The sequence below is a fragment of the Corvus hawaiiensis genome, chromosome 5 (genome assembly GCF_020740725.1).
Source record: "Corvus hawaiiensis isolate bCorHaw1 chromosome 5, bCorHaw1.pri.cur, whole genome shotgun sequence".
Lineage (NCBI taxonomy): Eukaryota > Metazoa > Chordata > Aves > Passeriformes > Corvidae > Corvus > Corvus hawaiiensis.
The window spans coordinates 7,068,282-7,094,549 of NC_063217.1; the positions used below are offsets into that span (position 1 = coordinate 7,068,282).

At 41.8% G+C, this 26,268-nt stretch overlaps 1 protein-coding gene across 8 annotated transcripts in view; it reads right to left on the reverse strand.

Annotated features, from left to right (window-relative positions):
• Positions 1–18,165: 18,165 nt before the first annotated feature.
• The window catches only part of CTBP1 (C-terminal binding protein 1), a 236,104-nt gene continuing 228,001 nt past the window's right edge, over positions 18,166–26,268 (reverse strand). For 7 of the 8 annotated variants that reach the window (XM_048305338.1, XM_048305335.1, XM_048305336.1 and 4 more), the window contains 2 exons: positions 25,265–25,382; positions 18,166–19,633 (listed from right to left, as the gene is read on the reverse strand). In XM_048305338.1, the coding sequence (XP_048161295.1) occupies positions 19,447–19,633; positions 25,265–25,382 (305 nt within the window). In that variant the 3' untranslated portion in view covers positions 18,166–19,446. The remainder of the gene's footprint in view (positions 19,634–25,264; positions 25,383–26,268) is intronic. The other variant, XM_048305337.1, reaches the window with a different exon arrangement.

A 26,268-nucleotide genomic window follows, 5' to 3' on the forward strand; every position in this document is an offset into this window, starting at 1 on the left:
TTTTTCCCACTTAAAGGCAGCCCATTTTATCAGCAATCTGCACATTAATCTTACTTCTATTAAAGGCACTAAAAAACCTCAAAATCCCAACATCTTGAAATGCCGCTATCAAAACCAGTAAAATAGAAGACATTTAAAATACAGATTAAGAAAAAGGCACCATTGGAAATGCAACATATGTATCAGAACTTCATAGTCACCTGACATGACACATGGCATCGTACAACCCTGCACACTCTCAGCCAATGGGTCAGGGCTGAGCTTGGGTTGCAGGTGCGTGAACCAGTCCCAAGAATAAACTGCCAAGGCTCTACTGCCTTCATTAAGACTTCTGATGTGGTGAAGTGGAGGAGAGAAAGTGGAGGAGATGTCTCCTGACCTGCTGCCCCTTCTGCACAGGGGCCAAGGATGGGTCCTCCCTGCTGGAGCTGCTCAGTGAACCACCAGCAGGACTCTCTCATGCATAACTTAATTGAAGGCAGCTCAAATGAAACTTTGTTACAGGAAAAAAAAAAAAAAACCTAAAAGAGAGATTTTGAAACTGTAATAAACTGCAACTTAGCTCTCATGCAGATTTTCACCAAATTCAGAGGATCGATTCCATAATGCTTTCTTAGGGCAAGTGAGCTGTCCCACAAGCACTGGTGTGTGATTCCAGGTGGAAACAACTGAGCAGGATGAGTGTGCAAATGTGCTTTCCAATGCCATGAAAAATCTAGAGAAAAGCCAAAGTGGATGGATTCCAGAATATTTCAAAGAGGCAAACTCTTCAGTCCTGACATCTGAGAAAGTCATTTATGATTAGAGCATTAATGTCAACCTGAAAAACTGTTACTGACACATCTTGGAGTCTGTGACAACTTAACTAACAGGGGATAATTGCTTTTCAAGAAGAAAGGCACAAAAGTGTGATGTAATGTGCAACTTTAGTAAGTAATTTTGGGTTGATAATTTAAAAGACCCATTCACTCTTCGTAATTAGTTATAACTGGGGTAAAAAGACACGGAACAGAGTGTCTTCATCACCAGACATCAACATCTGCACTGCAGGTGTTTGGCCAAAGAGGACACCTTCAGGCACCCACTAAGAAAGGGATGATGTGCTCTGACATGACTTTCATCTCCACTGATCACAAAGGGAGCTACAGCCATCACAAGTGCGAGCAACTTCAGACTAGGGCAGAAGGAAGTTAGGTAGTAGTTAAGTGGATTCAAAGATTTTACAATGGCAGCCTTTAGAATTCTCTTTTCACATGCTAAAATGCTTCAACAACTCATAAAGAAAGCAAGGAAGAGGAGCTTGTTTCATGGTCTGTAAGATTTGCTGATCTGAGTTATTCTTTCACTAAAAATTAGCCTCTCCATCCTGCAGGAGTGTCTTGTGTCTTTTCCACCTAACCTAGGACAGAAGTCTTCCCACTGGCAGGGAGGAGGAAGGAAGAGCTGCTCCACATCTCCAGTTGGGTCTGCTGGGAAGGGTCTTTGTGTGGACTCTGCAGCACTGGTAGGTTCCTCCCAGCTGGAGGAATAACTTCAGGATATTCTGGGACCACTGTAACCATCCTGCTCCAAGGTGGTTACATCTTTCATCTGGGGCAAACTAGACGAGGGACAATTAAACAATTCAAAGGGACACAAATGGATGTTGAATCAAGGAAAAGATCTCAACATTTCAAAGCCAGATGTTCTGAGCATCACAGAGCGCAAATATTCCCATTATTGGAAATCTTTATCACAACCATGTCAGGGTTCAGGTTTGAAAACTTGCTAGGAAATACAAAAACTTACTAGTGCATAAGCAGTTTGTTGTACCTGAAGAACATCACCCCCTCCTTGCTTCTGCTTTCCAATGGGAAGATTTGGGATTGCTGCTTTTCCTCCAAAATTCCTGCCGTGGTGAAAAGCACAAGCACTGACTGCTCAGGTGTTTCCATCAGTAACTTACCAAATAATAGAAAATTCCCTCTCCACATCTGCCACTCACACAGCCAGCAGAGAGATCCCAAGAGAAGGAAATTAGAGGCATAAGGAAAAAGGGAAGGAGCATTCTCAGATCTTTCCACATCTTGATGGCACACCTCGTTTACATTTATGGCATTGATCCACAGCTAACAGGAGACAACTGAAGCACAACAGCTTGAACAGGCAGCCACTCCTAGAAGAGTTTGGATTCATTTGTAAAAATAAATTTTTGTAGGTCCAAACCACAGTGATTTTGTTTCAGTTTCATAAATCAAAGCTGGAATATTATTTTTTGCAGGAAATGCTTTTTCCATTAAAGAAATTTTCAATTGAACATTTTGGATTGGTTTTTAAATTGTTTTTTAGTACCCCGTGTGAGTGTCAGGAGAGGTTTCTGGATAAACTCAGTTTATTTTTCTTTCTCTCTTCAAAGATATAAAATCTGATGCAGTTTGAAAATTCAGTGGCATTTTGATTGAACACTGAGATTATAATATTCAATAAATGGTATAAATTAAAAAAAAAAAATTATAGATTCCAGAGACTGAATTGTTTAAATGAACTTTCCAAGGCCCCAGTGAATGCATCTCCAGGAGTGGACTGAGATGTCAGAGGAGCAAAAACTAGTCAGTTTTGTAATTCAAGAAGAAATTTTTGCCCATATAAACTTAATGTAGCCCAGACAAACTCACAAAGCATTTAAACCATGTAACAGTTTAAATATTCAGTTCAGTACTCTAGATGGTGTTACCTGCAATGCCTGGAAATGCAGTATTATATCTGGAAAGCATCTAAGCAGGAATGTGTCACACCAAAGCTCCATGCTCTTCTCTTGCTCTTTTGGGACAGTCTTCAGATAAGGAGGTTTGAAAGAGATCACACCCTGTAAAAACACACATTCTTTCGTCTGACGTTGCTGATTCTGCTCCACATGGTCACAAGTATGAAAATATATTCAAATAAATGCTTACTTAATATCTTAGATTCGACTCTTCTAGTTGTAAATTTGGATTCTATTGTAGAATTAAACTTGAATATTATCAGGCAAGCCTAATAACAACCCACCACCCACATTTGTAGGTCAGATTTTGTTTTCCCATTATGAGGCTAGGATTAGACTTCATCTTCTTGAACATGGTCAAAGCTTGAGTGAGGTCTTTCTGTCCTGAGAGAACCTATCTCAAAGTAGGAATTACTGTGGAGGAATTCTGTGGCAGCTAATGACACTGAAGTGGTACCTGCTAAAAATAAATCCTCAGAATTATTTCTTTTAATAATTTTTACCCCAAAACATTTCAGCAATCCCGTTATGTGACTGCACCATCAACAGCTGTCTTGGCATGAATGAAGGGTCAGGAAAAAGCTGCTGGAGGGAGGAAGGTATTTCTAAAAACCAAGTTTCCATGCTCAGCATGTCCATTCTGCCCATGTGCTGCTGGAGGTTGCTTTCCAAGGCTTTGGGGGCACATCCTGCCTCTCTGTCATGTACATTTCTTGTCCTTTGCTATACAGGATGGACAAGCCCAAACCCCTGCTGCTCCAAATTCAGCTTCAGCTCATAGGGTGAGAATTTCTCACCTGAAACCCTGCTGGGTGCCTCACCCTCACTGGCCTGAGTCTCCATGAACAGCACTTCGAGCAGTGCTACCAAGTCTAGAGATCAGAGTTTAATTTAATTATATATATATATTTATAAACAAGAAAACAGGTAAACGATTGACTGCAGCAATCCTAGGCGGGTCATGCTCCACACAATCTGCTGTCACTTATCAGGCCCTTTTAACAGAGAGACAAGCAGGAATGGGGCCAAGAAAGTTACCTCAGCTGTGTCCCACGTGAGGAAGCATTTGGGGTTTGCAGCAAAAGCTCTTGGTTGTGGGTGAATGCAGTGAACAATTCCCAGTACAAAGCACTTACCTTAAAAGCAGAGCTTTGAGCACACAACATAAATCAGATTTCTGAGTGTTTCTCATCCTTTACTTCTCTCAAATCCTGCTGGAGGGGTACAGAAAGCTCAAGTTACAGAGTACCAGAGCTGCTGATCCACAGCAGGAGTGAGCAGTAACAACTGCTTGACACCCTCCAGCCACAGCCTCCTCTCCATGACCACTTCTGCCGTGACCCTCTGCAGACGTCCAGGACTAGAGAAAGTACAGCTTTGATGGGGTGATGAAAAGTCCAGCCTGGCTAATGTCTCACTGTAGTGTGAAGGTGGAAGAAAGCTCTTCTCCCTGTTGCACCATGCCTCAGCACCTTAGAAATTCATTGTGGCTGGGGAATGTGCAGAGAATCAGACACAAAGCTGCTGCTGGAGCAAAGTCGCAGCATTTTACCCTGCTGATGAACTTTTTTGCTCATTTCCATTTTCATTGAAATATCAATTTGCATTTATTAAAAAGCTCTTACCCTCCTCTCCAGAAAAAAAAAACCAAAAAAACGAACAACCACCCTGATCTAAAGAAAGAGATTGGTTTACATAAAATCCTATTAGTTTAGCTGATTGCTTCCAAAACATTTCTGAGAAAGCCTTCCATTACCATACAAATGGTGCTGGGCCTTTTGCAGGCTAACTGCTAGAAATCGTAATGATTTGGGCAAATACTCATCAAGGCAGCTGCTTCTGCGAGCGGGTGTGAGCCTGCTGCACACCAGGAAAGGAAAGAACAAGAAATAGCTGCTCTCCTCCTCCATGAAGGCAGCAGCTACACTAGCCCCAGCCTTATCCCCGTACTCCCACAGCAGCACCCCAAACAAACAGGGAGCACACGTGTTAGGGAGCCTGTGGAGCCAGCAAAAAAGAGGAATACAGAGATAATGGGGAGATTCTGAGAGGAGGAGGCGCTGGCAGCACAGCGTGGATGCGTGTGCCCGAGCAGAGCAGCCGGGAGCGTGCTCACCACCTTGGCTGAGAGCTGCATTCCTCCTCGGTGTCATCATTTTCCTCTCCTCACTGGAATAACCACGAGATCCCACGAGCTCTTGCCGGCCCGTGGAGCCAAGAGAACTAACAGTGCTGGAGGTTTATAGACCCCTATGCACACAGCTTTTGGAGGTGTTGGCATCAAGACAATCCTGATACTCTGAGCAACCTGATCTTGGTGAAGATGCTCCTGCTCACTACAGGGGGATTTGACTAGATGACTTTTAAAGGCCCTTTCCATCCCAATCCATTCTGTGCTTCTGTGATCCCTGAGACACAGTGCACTGGTCACCTCTTTGGGATTGCAGGGTGCAATCTGGGTGATGCTAAAGTAGCCAGAAGTGAGGACATCACCTTGGTGGCCACCTGGGCGTTATGGTGGGCAGGAAGTTCTCTAGGTTTCTAAAAGGGAAACTCTCCACTGAAGGTCTTGCAAAGTCTGCAAAGATTTTGCCAAGTCAGGGCTTTTGAGTGACTGCATAACCACAGTCCCCTGCTGTCATGTGGGTGATGCCTGACCCTTTCCTGTGAAGATAAAGCTTTTCTCAAACACTCCCCAGAGGTGCTTTTTGTGAATCAGACAGCCATATGACTGAAGCAGGGATCCAGATCTAAAACACCATCATAAATTTGGTGAAGATCCCAAATCTGGGAAAAGAGTCTGCACTGAGCTTTTTTTTGTACTTTAGCAGCAATCATTGCAGTCACCTTTGGGAGAACAAACATCTCATTAATAGCAGTCATGGGATGCAGTAACAACCTCAGCAACTACCGTAATGCAGAAAGCCACAAACAGCTTCATTGGCCTTTAAGAAAAAAATGTGGTGGGGGAGAAATATCAGTGAGGACTAAAGATGCAGCATTTGAGAGCAGTAAAAATTTAAACATTCAGCAGCTATTCCACTTAACATTTATAGGCAATTTCCTGTTCTAATAAGCCAAAATGAAAAAAAAAAAAAAAAAATAGAAGAGCTATGGTACCAGGGAGATAAATCTCATCAACCATTGCTGAAAATAAAATAAAACATCAGATCCCTGGAACTTTTCATCAAGGGGGTGAGTGAAGGGAATATACCAGTCATAAGGCTGTGTTGCAACTTCCCAGAAAGCCCCTCTCAAACTCACACCACCAACTCCAGGCAAATGAGTTCTAATTACCCTGTTTGAGTCCGACCAGCACTGGTGACCAGAGGGTCCCCACTCCCAGTCTGTTTTAGGAGCTCTGTGTGGAAACAAAACACAGGGGAATTGTGAGGTGCACTTCCTTCTCCAGCGTCTCAGCCACCAGTGATCCAACATGGAATTATGAACTATGGGCTGGGCTGCTAAGGAAAGCCCCCCTATAGACAGTGGAAGTGTTGGTTTTAAAACAAGCACCCAGTGAGTTCAGCAGCTTTGTCCTCTTTCTGGAAAAATTGTCCTGAAGGCGCCTTTCTCCTCAATTTATAGTTTTCTGAAGAATTAACACATCACTTGGACGTCAAAATGGCACCAGAGCTGAGCAGGGACCCTCCTGCTTTTTTGACTGAGGTGATGCAGCACAGAGTGACCAGCCAACAAAAGAGACTTGGTCACATCTGGCCTTTACCCTGACTTGCAGAGGAAGCTGGAGGGATGGATGTGTTGAGGCACAGCCTTCCAAAGCAAACTTGGACTGTGTCTGCCCCTGTGTTTTTGCTGTTCAAGGTCATTAATCAGTTCAGTGTGGCACTGCCAACACCAGCAGCAGCCTCCATGTGTGCCCTTGGCCACATCTGCTATGACAGGACAGCACAATCCCCCTGGCAGGTCCATGGCTGTTCTTCAACCACTGCCCCTGCCCAAGCAGGGAGGTTGGACCTGGTGACCCACTGTGGTCCCTTCCAGCCTGACCCATTCTGGGATTTTGTGATTCTGCTTTCTGGGAATGTAGGACTTGGACTGACCAGCCAGGCTGAGCCCAGGGGCAGGTCCCAGACCTGACATTGAAGATCAGCAGATACAGAGGGACTACCAAAAACTCAGTTTCCTTTGCCTGCCTGCTCCCAGCCTGGGGTGTGAACAAGGAGGAGCAGGCAGGCAGCAGACAAAATAGCTTTCTCCTTCCTTGCACTTGCAACCCTGCCCACGATTTTCCAGCTGCAGCCTGTCCCTGATGCCACGAGAGAATTTGAAGGGAGCCAAAGGGAAAAACAAAAAAGCCCTTTCTGAAGATGTCGAGCCAGTTGTACACTGGGAGGGAAAACCCTCGCTGATGTGAGACCCCTTCCCATCTGCTCCATGGAGGTGACTGGCCGAGGCAGCAGAGTGTGAGATTTGATTATAATTATTGTCTTAACGCAGAGCTGAAATTGTTCCGAGCACATGGAGCTTCTGGGAACAGGCAAGCATCCAAAATAATCTTTGGGCTGCAAACTCAGTGACGAAGAGATGGCATAAACCGACAGACATCACAAAACCCTTTGGAGTCTGCTTCCCATCGAGCAGGGTTATCCCTGTCAGTCTGCAATTTCACCTCCAGACAGTTCCCACTTTCCTGCTGGCCTTGGCAGACATGCTGTTGTTCAACAAGGAAAAAAATACGTTTATCAAGGGACCACAAACCAGACCAACCCAATTAAATCAAACCCTGTGGCTGCCAGGCTGTGCTTTTCTCCACAGTCAATTCCAATCCGGTGCCTGCCGTGCAAAACCAGTGACACTATGGAATGCAGCAACACAATTAGGACCAAAGCCCAAATCTGTAAAGGTATTTAAGTGGCAGTTGGACATCTAAGTATCTTTGTGGATTGACACGCAGTTCTTGGAGTAGAAATAGGTTTTTTACAGAGGAGAAACCACTTCTATTCCCATGCATATTCCTGGGAACTCCTACACGACTCCAGGTTGAGCAACACCTGTAGCTCAGGTTGTAAGAAGTCAGAGGCAGGGGGGGCCACAGCGCCTTCCTCAGCCACTCCTTTTTCTCTTAAGCTCCAGAAGTTGGAAGCATTTATTACTCTCCTGCTTCTCATTAAATAAACCCGACTTCCTGGAGGCCGTGCAAAGCTTTCAGCAGCCAGCAGCACACAGCAAATTAGAGCTAACAGGTTTCCTGGAGCATTTCACACTGTACATCCTTGCGAAAGATGTTTCCAGCAGTCCACACCACATCGTCAGCAGATGCTTTTTGTCTGCTGGGTAGCTCCTGGTGGTAGAGGAGAGCTCAGTGAGCACCAGTGGGGATTTTACACAGTAATTGGCCAGTGTGCACAAGGTTTAGGAGTTTGACTGCTGGCACCAGTGAAGCAGGATTTGGCTGCTCCCCTGAGTCTTGTTAATACCCAGAAATGCAAAGGAATCAAAACAGCTTATGATATCCCAGGTGGGCAAAGCACTGTGTAGGGTAGGAACTCACAAAAAGTCGATCCAGGAGAATTAGTATTTCTTCTGGCTGTTGTATCCTGCCTAATTCCAACTCCTCGGGGAATTATTTCACCATAGCATCTGTAAAATGAGCTATGAAATTCCTCTTGTGCTGACTTGGCCATGGGTACCCCTGCAAGGGAAATTCACTTGAAACACCCTTCAGAGTAACTCAAGGTTGGAATGGATAAGGACAATCTGCAAGCAGGTTGTGTGAGTACTGCTCTGAGTGGGGAATCAAATTCCCCCTCAATGCCTCTGTGTTGAAGCTTCCTTTTTGTGCCTCTCCAATAAAGCATGGCCATATTTCCATCTTCCAGCATGCTCCTTCTGAATCACATTTCCTCCTGGCATGCGGAAGAGCAAACAGCAATAACAAGTGTGAAACCTCTGTGGCCTCGCCAAGTGTGAACCAGCCTCCCTGCTGGGAAAGGTTCTAGGAAAGGACATTCTGGACAATAGGAGCAGGCGCTGCCAATATTCTGTTCTAATCTTTTTGTCAAGTGCAACGTGTTTTTGTTAATTTTCCTGCTGTGACAGACCTGCGAGCCCTGCCTGCTGTGCCAGGCTCCTCTCCCGGCCATCCCACGCTGCGCTGATTCACTCAGCCTCTGGGTTCTTGTACATCTCTATTACTCAGAGAAAGCCCTGTCTGCCCATTATAAATGCTGAACAGCTTAAAGATATTTTATTTCTGATTAAGCACTTTATAAGTGTGTTTATGCAAGTATCAAGCCAAATTTCCTCATTCTGTAGGCATAAGAATATATTTTTTGCTTAGTTCAATAAAACCATTTGTATTCATCTCTACTGATTCCATGATTGTTTTCCCTTGCTCAGCAAGATGTATATTACAGTCTGTTTAATTGTGTGTTTGATCTTTACTACTTAACCAGCTCTATTTATCATTACAATGCATCAGTACATTATAAAGCTTTCAGGCACATTTATCAACATAACAAAGCTCCCACTACAGAAGAGTCCTCCAGGGAAATAAAGCAACAACAACAACAAATACTTCAATGCAATTCACTTAACAGTACAAATATTTGTAATTACAAAAATCTTTAAGAGTGCTTCTTCCATAAATGGCATGTTTTACTTAAAATTGCTTTTCTAATGTGATAGTTCCTCCAGTGTATGCAGCTGATGGGTTCCTTAAAGAAAGAAAGGCCAAATGAACTGCTTTCTCATATATTCCCTTTTGCTAATGTGAAGGCAGAACTCAAGTTCACTGATGTGCTATTGAAAATTTAGTTACCCCTAATAAAATACATTTAAAACACACTAGTGTGTGATTAATAACTAATAAACACATGACAGCGTGAATGTAATGCTGCAGATAGCTGCAAGCCATGTGGGAACTAAGCCTACAACAATCAATTAACTATTGATTGCAATGCCTGTTAATCATTGATTAACCCGTTATAAATAACAAATACATTACCCTTGCTGTAAACTGGGACCACCAGGTTCTTTTACATGGCTCTTCATGTTTCTCATGTCCATCAAAGACAAATACATGTTGTCAATCTATTTTGATTCCAGCACCATTTTGATATATTAACATTCTTGGGAAATCTGTTGTTACTCCATTAGCAGGTTTTTGGGTTGTTTTTTTGGGTTTTTTTGCTTTTGCCTCATAGGAAATTATTGCAAACTGAAGGACAATCCAGGAAATTAGCTAAAAACTCTCATCTCACCTGATCAATCACACTATTAAAACAGCCAGAACTCTTTGAAGCCACAAGAACTAAAGGCGAATTTATGAATACGAATCTTAAAATATCAGCACTAAGATTCTGAAGGAAAGTACTCAAAAGTTAGCAAAATCAACTTGGGACATTTTGTGAAAATTCAGTGTGTCCACGTGAACATTATGATGCATTTTCCATAGGAATGCTGCATTTTCCATAGGAATGTACAGAGCCTTCCATTCAGAAGAGCAATGCTCCATTAATAAATGACTGGTAAAAATCCTGTTTTACATCTACTGTTTTTCCTAGACCCAATCTGTTGGCACTATTATTGTGCCTAATTTTAACACTTAGACTTTAATGTCCAGTCTGCCAGCGACACAGAGAAAAAAAAGAAATCAAATACTGCCCGTGTTTCTCAAAGTGCCAGAGCAGGAGATTCCCACCACATTCCAAAACATGGTATTTCAGATCATTGCTTGGGGGCTTGCCTTTCCAAGCAAAACCATTGCCAAAGAAGAGGCAATGAAGACACCACCAAAGCCACTGCAGGACCCAGGTGTGCAGGGGAAGAATTTCATGTCCCAACATCTCTGAAGAACAGGTACCACTACCCAAATCCAGGTAGGATCAGCAGGGCAGCGAGGTGCATGGCTGCAAGGATACTGTCAGGCAATTAAGCAAGGGCAGGACAGGCTCGGATGTGTGAGAATTGACTGAAGGGAGCCAGCCAAAAGCACTGCTGTCATCACAGAGAGGGAACTAGAAACTTCCCCACAAGGGCCCCCGGAAGCTATTGAGAAAACAAAAAAAGCCTCCAGACCCTGATGGAAATCAGTAACTTGAGACATCTCCAGTAGGCAAAAGCACAAGGGTGTATTCCACAGAGGACAAAATCTCATAGAGTTAGGATAACAAACAGCATAATCTATGCCCAGGCTTTGGAAAATGCCAAGGGTGTCTATGTTTCTCCTCTGTTTTTCTTTGTTTTGGTTTTTTCCCCCCCATATTTGTGCCTCTAAAATATTTGGAGAAGGAATTATCAAATATTCATTTATTTATTCACAAATAGAAGAAAGCATTTACAGAACCTCTGTCCTAAAACAGGTCCCATCCGTAACTTAAGAAGGGAAATGACACCTGATTTGTGATTAACAGGCACAGCTTTGTAAGAGTCTCACCAGGTTGGTTTAATACCTCATCCTCTTCAAACTCCGGGATGTGATGGCAGAAACTTGAATGACCAACACGTAAATAAGAACAGGAGCATTTACCGACTTGCGAAGAGAAGATGCTCCATGTGCAGCAGCTAAACATGCCAGAACAGCTTACAAAAATAATATTGATGGAGGTGGCTTAGAGCAGCGGCGGGGAAAGCCCAGCCCGGCTTTCCCGGGGGTTCCCCGCGTCGTTTCCATGCACAAAGTGCGTTTTGCCACCTAGTGGCTACCGCGGAGGGACCTCCGGTGTCCCGCGCCTTTGCCACCACCAGCCCCCACCTCTTGGGAGGGAAACAGCAGAAGGGGACAGTAGAAGATAAAAAAATAAAGCATATGTGACAGGCACAAGTAAGATGACCCGGAGTTCTGAAATTTAGCCGAGAAATGGGTAGAAAAGCTCGTGTACCACAGCCCAGGTGCTGCAGAGCCAGGACATGACCCTGGCGGGGAACAGAGAGCACGAAGGAATTCTGAGATGGGAACCTGAGAAAACAACAGCTCGGCGTCTGACTTTGTTCCTACTGTAAAATGCTGGGGTTGGAGCGGGACAAGCTTAGATCATCCCTTCACTGCAGCCAAAGATTTGGGTTGGTACCACAGCAGCCGCCACTTGGCACCTCCACAAGCTCAGAGCTGTCAAGTGGGGAAGGAAGCACATCACCCCATCGCATTCTTCTCTTGGATTTTCATGTATTTAACTTGCTGAGAAGGTCAGGCAGCAATTTCTATCCCCTGACACGTTCGGCTAGGGGAAGCCTACGGCAGGCTGGGCAGACACTGCAATTCTGAAAGTCTAGACCCCTGGAATGAACACACTGAAAAAGCATTTAAAAAGCCCCAACATATCACAAACAACAAAACATTGCCCTTTCTACCCAGGAATCTATGCCCCCAAAGGGATTTCAGAGGCTGATGGAGCTGAGCCTAAGCAGCTGTTTAGGAGTGCTTCCAACATTTGGAGTTTTAAACCTCACAACAGTAGATTTTGGGGGTGAATTATCAAAGCAGTTTTTCAAAACCAGCTCTGCAGGTTGGAGAAGTTTCATCCTTCTGTGTCCTCTGCAGAGAGATCTGATGGGGGCTGCACATATCTGGAGAGAGAGAGGGGATAAGGAGCAGCACATGGAGGTACCTCTTCCAGACGACATTTTATTTCTGCTGTGTGCATCTCCTAAGTAGTGAAGACACTCTGAAACTAGAAAATTAAAGTCATTGCAATGAGAGGTTTACTCTGGACACTCTCAGATCTGCAGAGACTCTCCCTGGTTTGCTCCAATGTAATCTCAAGCACTTAACTGGAAAAACTCCATACATGAGGAGATATTCCCCTTAGGATTTCACTTAGGTCACTGAAGACAAGCAGAAGAGAGAGCCCAGACAGATGAATCTAGATTTAAGAACAGCCACAGCTCAACAGCCTTTTTCAAAGGGAAACTGTGGAGACTCCTTAGTTCTGAACTCAGTTGTGTCACAGAAACATCACAAACTACTGGGAGCCACTGCTGCTCCACTGACAATTAATTGTAGATGAAAAATGCTTTGGGGATCACTGTGATGGGGATCACATCAGAAACCTTATCCTACTTCCAGCAAAGCTGGATATAACACATGAAGAGAGTTTTCCAAATGATGAGGTTCAGTCCAGACCCTGCATCATTTGGAAAGGTATTCACTGGAATGACACATTTTGCTCCAGGATGCATCTAAAAATCCAAGAGGGTACAATTTAATATTGCTCTTTGAACAGACTCAAAACTTCTATTTTTGTGTAAAATAGGATCAGAACTCAGCCACTAGTTAAATGATGCAAAACCATGCCTTTTTCCTTTAAAATTATGGAGGTTGAAAACCTCTAAAATGAGCTCTGAGTCACAGTGGAGGCTTTTCACTCTTACCTGTGCTTCTTGCAATATGAGAGCTGTGTCCTGCACCGAAAATGGCTGGTCTGCAGGAGGAAAAGAAAAAAGAAAAAGAAAACTACAGCTGTTCAGAATATGAATTCTTGAAAACCTTGTTTCAGCCGTCCAATTCAAAGGACAGGCACTCCATGCCGGGAATGGGAAGTGATGGCCTTGGAGCTAATTACAAAGTGCTGCAATTTAAGAGACAAAAATCTATCACCAGAACTTCATAACACAATAAACACATTTCACATACACTAGGCCTTGTAAAAACATGAGTAAGCAAACAGCAAATTGAACAAAAACTCATATCAAAAAGAGGCTGGAAATCCCCTGACCCCATTTTCACATGGAAACCACTGGTGCTGATAACTGCAAATGTGTTACTGGAAAACACCAACAGCAGATTTTCTTTCTGTTGTGCTTTAAGAGCTGTAAAATACAGCACAGACTTAACTTTACATGAGGGCTTAGCCAAAATCCTACTGAACAGCGGCAGGGACTTAAATGGGATTTACTCTGGTGCTTTTAGGTGTGCCGAGGAGAAAGCTCTGCTGCTTCCCGAGCTCCCAGGGATGGGGACTGGCTGTGGAGCCAACAGCTGTGTTGGAGGCAACTGGCTTGAGAATTCAATCCATTGCACTGGGTGGGACACTTTGAAAATGGCTGGAGGGGTTTGGAAACACAACACTGGGTTATCAGCTCCTCAGGAGATTTATTTTTAGATGTTGATTTGCTGCCTGAACACCTAGGGTTTATCCAGGGAGCCAGCTCCATAAGCTTTTCCCAAACTCTATAAGGTCTCTGTTTACACAGCACAGACAAATAAATAGCACTGTCACACTGACACATAACTTTCTGCTTCTAATATGTCAAACTTGACAAATAACAAAAGGTTATTGCGGCAATTTAAGACATAATCTTGCTCCTTTTTACCACTTTAAATCTTTGCCCCTCAAAACATATTCAAGTATTTAATTTTGGGGGTTTTTTTTAAATTCCATTACTTTATTTCTCTAGCAGATCATTGATGCTTCCAGCCAGCAACTCCTTATCCTTTTTAGGCAGCATATGAAAGAAGAGGGGTAGTTAAAGACTGTGCAAGTAGCAAATGTCTTCAAGGGACTGGCATGCTCAGAGAATTATCTGCGTCATCTTGGGCATGTCCCAAATGCCTCTAATCATCCCAAGGACATACTTTAGTCTGTTTATGGCGGCCTTGACACCATCATGACCCCCCCCAAAACAAACAGTGCTGCTTCAAGAAAACACTTCATTATGGCTCTGAGCAGAAGTGTAAAGGCAAAGGAAAGTGCTGAGACCAGAGATGAAGAGGCTTATTTGTTTTTGTGGTGCAGAAAATGAAGGAAGGAAACTTCAGCTGAGGATCTGCATAAAAAAAAAAGACAAGCTGGGTGATCCCAAACCCCATACTGGATACAAAAAATGTAATATAGGACATGGGTTTAGTGAGGTGGCGTGCAAGCAGTTCAGCCAAGGAGAGCCGAGTCTGCGTCAAGCTGAAACTCACAGATGGAAAGTGGAACTGACCAAAGGCCATTTCTTCTAGAATAGGGAAGAATTCTAGGGGAAACATTCCAGGTCACTCAAAGGCCAGAAAGAGACAAGGAAGGACACGAGGCAGACATTCAGGGGCTGATCTGAAGTGTGAGACTGAAGAAAGGTCCATTCTGCAAGAGACAGACACACAAAGTGTGCCGATAGTGGATGAAAGGAGCACTCAGATGATGAGAGTAGAACCACTCAACATGGAGCTTTGGCTGCTAATGAGGTGCTACCTGGGCAAATGCAATCTGAGGACAAAAGAGGATTAATCAATTTCCTCGAGCACTCGTGACTTTGCAGGAAAATAATTTACCAAGGAAACTGGAAAGTTGATGGAGGTAAGAAGACAATAGCTGAAAGACAGAGAAAAGAAACCCAGAAATTCCATCTGTGGAAGAAAACCATACTGGACCATGTCATTCCAAAGGGAAAAATACAGAGCCACAAAGAAAGGATGGATAGTGCAATGCAAGAAACTGGAAAAGAAAACAGATGAATAACACAGTTTGTTCTTCCTGGAAGATGTGTCACTGACCTCACTATAAAGGCAAAATGGCTAAAATGTGGCATGCTCACTAAATTCAAGCCAGCCTTCATGACCTCATGTTTAACATGAAACAATAACTGGAATTTAGAGGCAGGAAAAGCCAAATTAAATAAAGCCATTTAAAAATTACAGTGACCGTCATCCCCTGTTTAAACAAGCTATTAAAGGAAATAGCAAAAAACCCTATCACTTGACATTTTAACATAAATACTAGAAATCTTTCTGAAAGATTTACTGAATTCAAAACATGGTATCAGGTTTAAGGAAGACTGATATCACATATCACACTTACAGCTTTACTAAGTGGTCAGACAAATGATCTAATATTACACTCTGCCCTTAAAACCAATGGCTTTTTTTTTTTTTTTTTTTTCTTTTTACAATTTACGAAATAGTAAGGTCGGAGTGACCTGAATAAGGGAAATACTGGTAGTGCTGCCTTCTCCTTCAAGCAGAACACCCACTGAAACAAGAGAAGAAAACCCTTCAGTCTGAGGCAAGGACAAGCTGGGAACAGCTAGACTGCAGCAGTCACGGACATTTGGAAAGCCAGCCTTAATCATTTGAGGTGGAAACTGGATGAGAAAATAAGACATTTTCTCAAAGAAAACCCCTTTACTAAAGGAAAAAGCTTGTTAAAAAAGAAGCTAAAGTGTTTAATCCTGAATGGAAAAAAAGCCTGTCATTGTTGGTTCGGTTGCAATCTTGTACAACCTTTAAACAATGTCCTCACATTCTGGATTGTAAAACCAAAGTCATATATATATATATATATATATATATATATATATATGTATAAAGGGCCCAAACACAAAACCAAAACCCCAACCCAAGCTGCAGACTTCAGGACTGAGTCCCAGGACCTCCCTGTTGACAGAGAACTTTTTCTAACCCCATTTAAGCTGTCACGTAACAGCATTTCTTTAACATTTCTCCTTCCTCCACAGCATGTGTTACAGCCATTTCCCCAACTCAGCCTTCACTTTTAAGCTGAAAATGTCGAGTTACTCAGATTCCCTCTGAGTCCTGCACACCATCAGTGATTTTGAGAGCCATCTCTGCTATCACTTCAGCTCCAGCTCAATCTTTTGAAAATGCCTGACCAAAATTACTCAGCAAATGCAACAGGTACTGTGTAACATCTCTGATTCATCCTCAGACCTACCAAAACCACCATGTCAGATGAAGCTGCAATCACACTGCTTCTTCCCACAGCAGCAATTCACCAGTCCTACCATGGGTCCTTTTTCCGACAAGTTTTTGTTTGATTTGCAACCATCTGACTTTGCATCTGCACAACTGGCACCTTTGTGCCTGTTCTTGGACAGCACCAAATTCTTACGCAGCCCCAGAGCCTCCTGCCATGCTGCTGTTGCCTGCAGCCTTTGAGCCAGCAGCGTTTTTGGCACGTTTAGCCTCATTCTTGACTAAGACCCACAATTCAACTAATGCCACCAAAAGAAAATCATGTTCAAGGCAGGCACTTCGATCAAACTCCTTTCACTTTTCAACACTACCTCAGGTCACCTGGGGCCTCTGCTGCCATCACCTTCCCCACTGTATTCTCCCACTTGCTGCCATCTTCTGCTGTCTACACTTATTTAGCACATCCTTTACCAAACGCAGGAAAATCTCATTACGTTTCCACTACCCAACAAAAGCAGTCATAAAAGAGAGAAGGTTACTCTGGCTTAACAGCCTTCTGTTTATTATGGGCCACTTTTCTAATCAAGTCATTTATCCCAAGTTTGGCTTTTCATTCCTTTTAACTCAGATTTTCAGACCATAGCCCAAAGTCAGTACCTATCAGTCTTGTCACTGTCCAGATGGCTTTTCCTTTCTGAAGCAGGAAACTGGATTACTCTGCATCAGTCAGACCAAGAGGTAACCTCAAACACCAACATAAAAATATTGAACACAGTGCATTTCAGGCTCAAATCCTGAAAACATTTGTGCAGGAGTAAGCACGGACAACAGCTCAAAAGCTCCAGAACTGAGCCCGAGAAGCGCACACAATGAACACCATTTCTAGTTCATTGATTATCGATCCACTAAATGTACTTACATAAGCCATGTCCAATTGATGCAAGGAACCCTCATGGTTTTTCCTTGGGAAACTGGGCTGCAAATGTGGCTGTCAGGGATTCTTTGCAGCCAGATGTTAAATGTTTGTTTTACATATAAAGAAGCAACTTCTGCCTGACAAAGCATCTTAAAATACGAATTACCCAAGGAATACGAAATCCCACTTCAACAGCAGGAGACTGCATTTGGTTTTTTGCAAGTTTTTGGCCTCAAAACTCTTAGAGGTGTCTTTGCTGGGATAACCTGCAGCTTTAGGGCTGTTTTCTGTTCCATTCCACAGAGGGAGCAGAAATAGTTTTACCATCAAATAAATTCTAATGGATTACATTTTTAGCTCTAAATTTTCAAGGCAGAAAACTTCCTCTCTTCCATGGAGACAAAATTTCACTTTACATTGTGCTCCTGCATACAGACCCACAAATTTAAGACTTTTGTGATTTGCAGCCTCTTACCATTTCCCTAACTGAGGTGGAGGCTGCTCTGTAGACCTGCAGGAATGGGGGCCAGAACTTCTCACAGATCCCATAAAACCAGCTCCCCAACCTTAGCTGGGTGCCCTGTTCAGCCTAACAGTGAAAAAAGAGACAAGAGACCACCACCAAGAAGGTTCATGTCCAGGTTCACTTTTGCCCACCATGGATTTCCCTCTTGAAGCAGCTAAACTTTTGTCTTGTTTTTTTTTAAACTTTATAGGGATGAAGGACAGTCTTACCCAGAAGCACAGGAAAGGTTGGAACAGCATCCAGCTGGAATGTGACCTGCCTTGAACACACTTCTGCCTGTGCTCAAAGAAACAAACGCCTTCAATATAGCAAATAAAATTACATCCTGCTGCACCCTTCCATCATCACAGAAACAAATAAAACAATGGACACTTCTCATGTTGGACTTCGGCAAAAGACATTTATTATTATTATTACTGTTGTTGTTGTGTTGCTGTTGAACCTCCTCTGCTCTGCCCACAGTGGTGGCATAAATGCTGTTACCACATTGTAGCTGATGATGCCGGTGTACAAATCAAAATCCATCTTAATTTCAAACTCCATTAGAAACACAGGAAAAAAGATCAACATTTACGAAATGTAAAGGGAAAAATGGTATGGAAAGAATTTTTTTTTTTTATTTTTCAAGCTTCCAAGACAGTATTACAAACAACAGAGAGCAAAGTAAAGCTAGAAATGAAATACTTGACAGCATCTGTTTAAAAATTACAGCTAAGAAACCTAATAAAAGTTGAATAAACAGTTACTAGAAATAAAAATTTTTACACGTATGATATTTGTCTGGGATTTTTATTTCTTTAAAATAATTCATACAAATGGTTACAGTCACAAACATGATTTTAACCAAAAATATTGCTAGCCTACCACATTACCAGGAAGGAATCAATGTAGGCAATGAAATGCTGCTACTTTTCAGTAGTCTAGTGCCTTTTCCAGATACCACCAATAATATATACTTTAACTGGTGACAAAAAGCACAATGCTCGTTTATACAAAACCTTTTTTTTTTCCTCAAAATCTCTTTGCAAGGTTGTCTTCATTTTGAAATAAGGGAATTCATGCCAAAATTAGGAGAAACTGTTTTTCTTTTGTTTACTAAATTATTCTAAAAAATAAGACAAGCAGGTAGAAAAAACAATGCACTGTGTGGCGTAGAAAGAAAAATGGGAAAAATTCATTGTCCTGAGAAGTTTGCCAACTGCCTCATTTTTGGGCATGTTTGAAAATATAAAAGAAAGGATTTTTAATCTCAAAACTGGTTTGTTGAATGCCTCCCTTATGTTTTTCCTTGTTGACAGCTAAGCAAACAAACCCTTTTTAATGTTCTAGAAACTGTACACAGACAAGTACATTCATGATATAATTAACTACTAACTTCTCTTGCTTAACAAAGAACCCATAGGACACAGAAACAGTGAATCAGTCCACTGGACAGGGACAAACTACAATTTATACGGAGGAAAAAATGTTTCCAAATCTTCTTTTTGTCTCCCACCTTTTCCTTTTATACTGTATATTGGACCAGTTTCTAAACCAATAATCGTCTCCTCCTGTAAGTTCATGGTTTTTGCCTTTCATCAAAATCCAGGGTTTTGCTTTGTGTTGTGTTGTTTTCCACGCGCTGCAGTTGAAGTCTCCGATGTTGGGAATGCTGTTGTAGGCTACAATTGGTCGCTCGGGTGGTCTCTATCAGCTTCTGGTTTGACAGTTTGGCCGGGGGAAGGAGCATGGGGCGGGTGGGCTACAGCAGGGAGGCCGTGTGATAAAGACATGGGGTTGGGGACTATTCCTTCTACTGCTGCAGGTATGCCAGTGGAAGCCACGCTTACAACGCCTGGGGGATACCTGCTGGGAGGAGAAAAGGAGCAGACATTACAACCAGGAGGTGACTGAGCAGAGAGCCCACCCTGCCTAGAGCTACAGAGATGCTTTTGTTTTCAGAGCAGTTAAGAGACAGGGAGTTAAGCTCCAGGTGAGATGCCACATGCAGATGCTGCTACATCAAGCAAGGGATGCTGTATTTTAACCAAATGAGACATGAAAGCTTGCCAGATTGTTTCTTCAGATTTAATAGCATGAGTAACAGCACAGCAAAGGAAACCACCTTCAAGTTTTGCTCCTTTCAAAGCATAACCTCAACAGGAAGTAATTCCAGCTGGGTCTAAGCAATATCTGTTCTCTATGACTTTCCCTCTGGTTAGCCTTTGGGGATTTTCTTCTCTTTCATTCTCATGTAGGAATTTAAAATTTTCATTGTTGTAGTTTGAAAAAAGTATTTCTTTAAACTGTTTTTGCAGACTTAGCTTCTGACAGCTCCCTAAAACAGCCATGACACCCACATACTTGTAAGATGACAAACTCAAGCCTATTGCACCTGAGTAACTTTTTCAGCATCAAACTTGCCACTGCACTGGTCCAGAAGAGAACCAGTACCAGTTACAGAGGACAAGTGCTTCAGGCAGACTGCAAGAAAGAGAGATGCAAACACAGAATTTATGGATGGTTTTAAAGATTTCTTACTCTATCTGGATAAACACCAAGGCCTAAATATTTTATGCATTCAACGAAAGAATCACCCTCTGATTCAGCTCCATTTTATGATGGCTCTGATGTTATCAGGCTAAAAAAAATCTTGCAAATCTACTGTTCCAATCCCAAAGTTCAGATGTAATTGATGAACACTGGTATTTCCCAGTGCTGTATATAAACAACAGCTACACATGGATTTAATAAAAATATGTTTTCTTCTTAGTCAAAGACCTCGATACCTATTTGCAAGTTGTGTCATACTGGCCCACTTACCACTGACCCTTTGCTTCCACCCTCCTCATCATAAAGCTGCACACTCATCCCTCATTTCCCTCATTCTCTCCCACTCTACTCTGCTCACCCAAGCATCCTGGTGAGAGCATTATCCATATGAAACCCTGAACACAGGAACTACCACTCACTGCAGCTTTTGCTACCCAGGTATTTACTCAGAACTACATGGGACAAAAGGCTTTTTCAAATATCACATTATTTTGCTGTCGATTTTCTTCTCATCAGAGTTCAGTGCATCAGGGAATTTCGCCCATTTCTGCAGCATCTTTTCCATGGTAATATGTGTCTGTGCTGCTCATCCCAAGTTCCCTTGAACTAACAGAAAATTAGTGCAGAACTTAGGCAAGGCTCAGGAGAAAAAAGCTGAATGCAAGCACAGTGACTTGTTCTTTTTGCTTCCACCACAGAAACATCATGGGAACTGCTTTTTGCAAACATGGAGCCAGAGGGGCTCTGCAGGACTGACATGGCACAGGGACACCATACACTGGTCTGGCCATCCTGGGAAAGACTCCTACACAAAACACTGACAGAAATCTGGGATGGGTAATGAGGATGTGACAGATCACACCACCTGTAGGCCAGGTAACTTTGTTCCCAATTGTACACATATTTACAGGGCTTCCTATGCTAATTCATATTCCACAGAGGTTCCTTAGAATTAATTTGCAGCTGTTAATGGAATGAGTTGCTTGTTTCAGTAACTCCATTGGAATCTTATTAATAAAATTTACTTCAATTCCTATATAAACTGTCAGTATTGTTCTACTTACTCAAATTTAATTTTGAAACAGCTTATCTGTTATTCTAGGTGCTTTGCAAAACACACAATGTGACATGAATTTCCATTTAGAAGTCCAACACTGCAGCTGTTCTCAACACACAATCTCTACTTTCAAACAACGTATTTCCTGAGTATCAACACACCAGAGATGGAAAAAAATCAAGGAGAGAGCAACTTCTGCAACTGTGTTCTCCTCTGGAAGAAAAGCCAGAGCCTCCACTCATGAAAATGGACAGTGCTGAAAATCAGGAGCACTAAGAGTTACCTGACAAGCACATTAACCATTTCAAACTGCACATCTGTAATTCTATTCTGACTCCAAATATCCTTTCTGTATAGAAGGACATTCCCACTGGACACCAAGTTATGATCACCAGGATTCTACTTGCCAGCACCTCACCTCACCTCAGGTACAGGTTTCCTACAGACTTTTAGTAACATCCAGAGGTCCTCCAACTGTTTATTTTGTCCTAAAGCTACACAGTAGCAGCAGCCAAAATACAGATAACATACTGCTCTACAGAAACTGTATTTTACTGGACAACTCCTAACCCTAATTTGCAATCCTCTTTTTGTAATTTTTGTCCCTTTTTACTTCTGTCAGTTCTCTGAAAGGATGGCACATAAACTCACGTCTCTACCCATGAGCATATTTGTTCTATATACCTTTCCCTTTTCTTGCTACTTACTGCTTCTCTATTCTTCCCGTTTTTTCTATTCTTAACCAGCAAATACATCCTCTCCAGCATTTTATGAAGTTCCTCTCTATCCTCCTCCTCTGGCAGCAGTAAGTTGAAATGTTTTCCAGGTAAAATGTCCACTGAATTAAATTTTTGTGAAAGCAGAAGTGAGCAATCAGTTACACCTCTTCTGTTAATTCATACTCTTCCATTCCCTTCCCCCATGTAGTCTCAACTTAGGAGGAAAAATACAGTAGCCCTCTTAATTACAGCAGATGAGCAACTTTAATTTCTACATTAACCTCCTGTATCTTTTGAACTGCAAAAGCACTTTGAACTTGCTATGTTAAGCTCTGTTCAAGAAACTGAGTCTGTCCTAAAGGAGGTTAAATTTTTAAGTCTATGCTGTTATCATGCACTGAGTCTGAAAATCACCACTGAAGTACCTCAACATGAAATAACTCCTGAATTAGCAATATCCAGCTATTCTCATCCAAGTATCTCTCAGTATCCAGATACTCATAGAATCATGGAATGGTTTGGGTTAGAAGGGACCTTAAAGACCATGTTGCAACTCCCTGCCATGGGCAGGGACACCTTCCCCTAGACCAGGTTGCTCAGAGCCATATCTACCCTTATCTCCTATCTGTTAGGAGGCAGGAAGATGTGTGGAAATGTCTATAAATGGTACAATCACTGTTTCTGGCTGTCAAATTTCTCTGTGCCTATGACCTGCCTGCTCTGTGACACAGGAAATGGCAGGGGGTTATTTCACAGGCAGCTCGGTAACAAATACACAGCAACAACACAAGATCAGGGTATGTTATGCTGCTTCACCAAGACCACTAAAAATAACTCCTTCTCAGGAGTACTGTTGATCTTTACCCATGGGATAGGTCCTGTTTGCATGACCTTTTGTGTTGATAGGGTGTCTTGCATTTCACACAGTAAATGGTTTTGCTTTCCCCAGAATATGATGATATTCAGATTATCTAGATTACATTGTGCTGACTAATGCTCAATGTTCTTGGCTTGTGATAATGTCTGATAATTTGAGATTTCTGTCCTATATCAAAATACAAGTGAATTATACACCCAGAAAAAAACAGCCTTGTTAGTTTTAGTACACCAAGAGATATTTGCATTTTTTAACATATAAATTATTATCCCAGGTCTTATCTTCTAATGCAATTACATGAATATGATACAGTTATCAGCACATCTGAAACATCATACAGTCTGTGAAAGACTCCAGAACTCACTTAGCTGAACACAATCTTGGATTGCAAAGAAAAGACAGAAAACTTTGGTTTGAACAATCAATTCAAATGCTTTACTTAATCCAGGTAGGAATGAAGCATCAGCAAACACTGCTATTGAAACCAATTTCTTCATAAAACCTGAGTTTCACGTGATGCATATTTTGCACTTCACATAATAACAACTGCCTTCATCCACATTCAAACACTTTTCTATTGCCCCTCCAAAAAGTTTTTAATATTTATTGTATAACTATTAAAATCAGTCTTATTTTGCATTTGAAAATAATTAAATCATAATTTTACAATTAATTTTCTTTATCGAAAAAACTGACTGAAATAATGTCTTAAAAAGCCACTCAGTTCTGTGTTTATCCTGCTTAAATTGAATACATATGGTCTTTACCTTGCAAATCATTAACTCCCCAAACATTCCTAGGTTAAAATTAATTTCTGGCTGCAAAGCCTGCTTCTGCTGGACTTGTGACCCCCAAAATGAGAACAAAAACCTGCGTTTTATTTGGGCATGGACCCCTGTTCCTAACTGCCATGACAGAGTTTGAGTTATTACCTCCTGTCCAGCAACACCTGCCTATAAACCCCAATTACATTCGGCCATACCCTCACTACTCCAAACTGAAGTCCATGAAACCAGATGCTGTGTGGAGAAGAACACATGTGCCTGAGCTTCTCATTTAAGCAAATAAAACACCCTTCTTAGATATTTAGGGCTATGGGTATACTTCCAGAAATAAACAGCTTCAAGTTATGTGATCACCAAATCCAAGTTATTCTTTTCCCTTAGTGCACTTATGGCTCCTGATAAGGAGACTGTGGCAGAGGATGGTGACACTCATCCCTGACACCTCTCCAACACTTTCTGATGAGACTGTTCCAAGTCACTGAAACAGGATAACTTTGCTTCACTTCTCAGCAGGGCACAGCTGGGTTCCCATGTGGAGTAAGACAAAACCAGGAATCCCCCCTCTATTAAAAGCATGGGGAGTCCTACTAAAGAAGAACAAGGTAAAGTAGATGAAGGACAGCTGAAGAAGGACAGTGGAAAGATTAGGATAAAGAGGTATGACAACATAATGAGAGCACTGCACTGTCCCTTTCCTCAAGGCATTGAGGGAAGCAGGCATTTGTAGCTTTCTCCACCACTTTCATCCTACTTATGTGTAAATATCATAATGAAAAATAAAAAAAACTGCAGATGTTTTTCATAAATAAAAATTGTCTGAAGCTGGCTACTACGAAGAATCTGCTGCTATAATAGCTGCTAGGGATAAAGGGACAGAGAAAGACTCTCAAGCAAACAAAATAACTAAGGAATGTGCACATTAGATGTAAAAAATGGTCCCCTTCTATTAATTATTAAGACCTGCTTTCACAGTTGACTGAGAATACACAGATCAAGCCACTCAAATGCTTCTGCTAAAAAATTAGACATATAATTAAGAAAAAGCTATTTTAAACATATTTTCATAATCACCACAGGCTGTTCCACTGTTTTCAATACTGAGTTACTTGTTCTCTCTTGCGTCTGGAGGCCACAAAACAACCTAAGTTTATTACTGAAAGTCTTTCTGTAACCTACAGCTGCATCATTACCTTGAGCAAAGGAGCATAAAACTTCCACTGTGACACTGGAGATGACCAGAATTATTTTACTTTAATATACAAACAAATGTATATTGTTCACATACTAACCCAACAAAAAAAGACTGTAAGAGGATTGATATTTAGACACAGCATGACTGACATCAATAGCAAAACATGATTACTCCCCTGAACACAACAATTACAAAAACAACGTAGCTAGTGTGTAATCCCAAAGCACTTCATTCATTATTAGGAAGGTTTTTTATCTATTCTTGAATACCTACACTGAATTATGGAGGTATTTCTTCTACCTCTTCAGCACACTTACCTGTATGCAGCACCATTAAGCTCTGGATGAACAACTCCAGGGTCCATGCTGGCCCAATGTGTAGCTGCAGTCAAGTGATCTTTGTTAACACAGTTTTTCAGACTGTCTGGAATACGACCTAAGATGAAGCAAGGAAGAGAAAATAAAAATGTATAAAAACTGTGTGCCTTATACTTAGTATGTCTGTGTTAAGAATACTTAGAAATATTTGCATATTTAAATCAAGACAAAAAATGACACAAAGAGCTTGTTTCTGATTCTTGCTGTATCCTTTTGTCTGGGACTCAGGCAATAATGTCTGAAATGCTCTGCTTAATTTTCATTTCCCTGTCTCTCTTTATCTCTTGTACACAGGGTTTCAATAAAACCAAAACCAATAAGATTCATCTTTCCAAGAAGCTGTAACTTAAATATAGAGCATAGCTACCAATCAAATTCAGTAATTTAGCTGCCTACTCTCTGTCCTTAACATCACTTTCCTCCTTTTCCTTCCACCTGTACCAGCAATTAGAAACACCTAATGAAAAATACAGAATTCTGAATGGAATTGTGCCATAAACCTGAATATGACCAACACTTATTCCCTGTCCTCCTTATCTTTCCCTTCTTTATCTAAACTGCTCTTCACTTTTATTTACTGCAATGTATCAGCCATCCCTTTCATTCCTACATAAAACGAAAATACACCAGAATGTCCCTTCTTCATTTCTTCAAAACTTTTCCTTAACCTCTGAAGTACAACTGAAGTTTTAAGACTGGAAAATCTGTCAGCCTGATTCAGCACATACTGGACGAGCCTGTGACTGTCTTCTGCAGAACTATGTCCAGCCCTGCAACAAATGACCTGAGCAGATCCAACACGTATTTTCTTCATAGCAATAGGAATGTTTCCACCTATTTTAACAGGAGAGAGACCAACTAGAGCACGTGTTTTTTCTGACATCTGTTTTAACGTGTCTTTATTGAAGTTCATTCTTACAGTGCATTTGCACATAGAGGGGTAG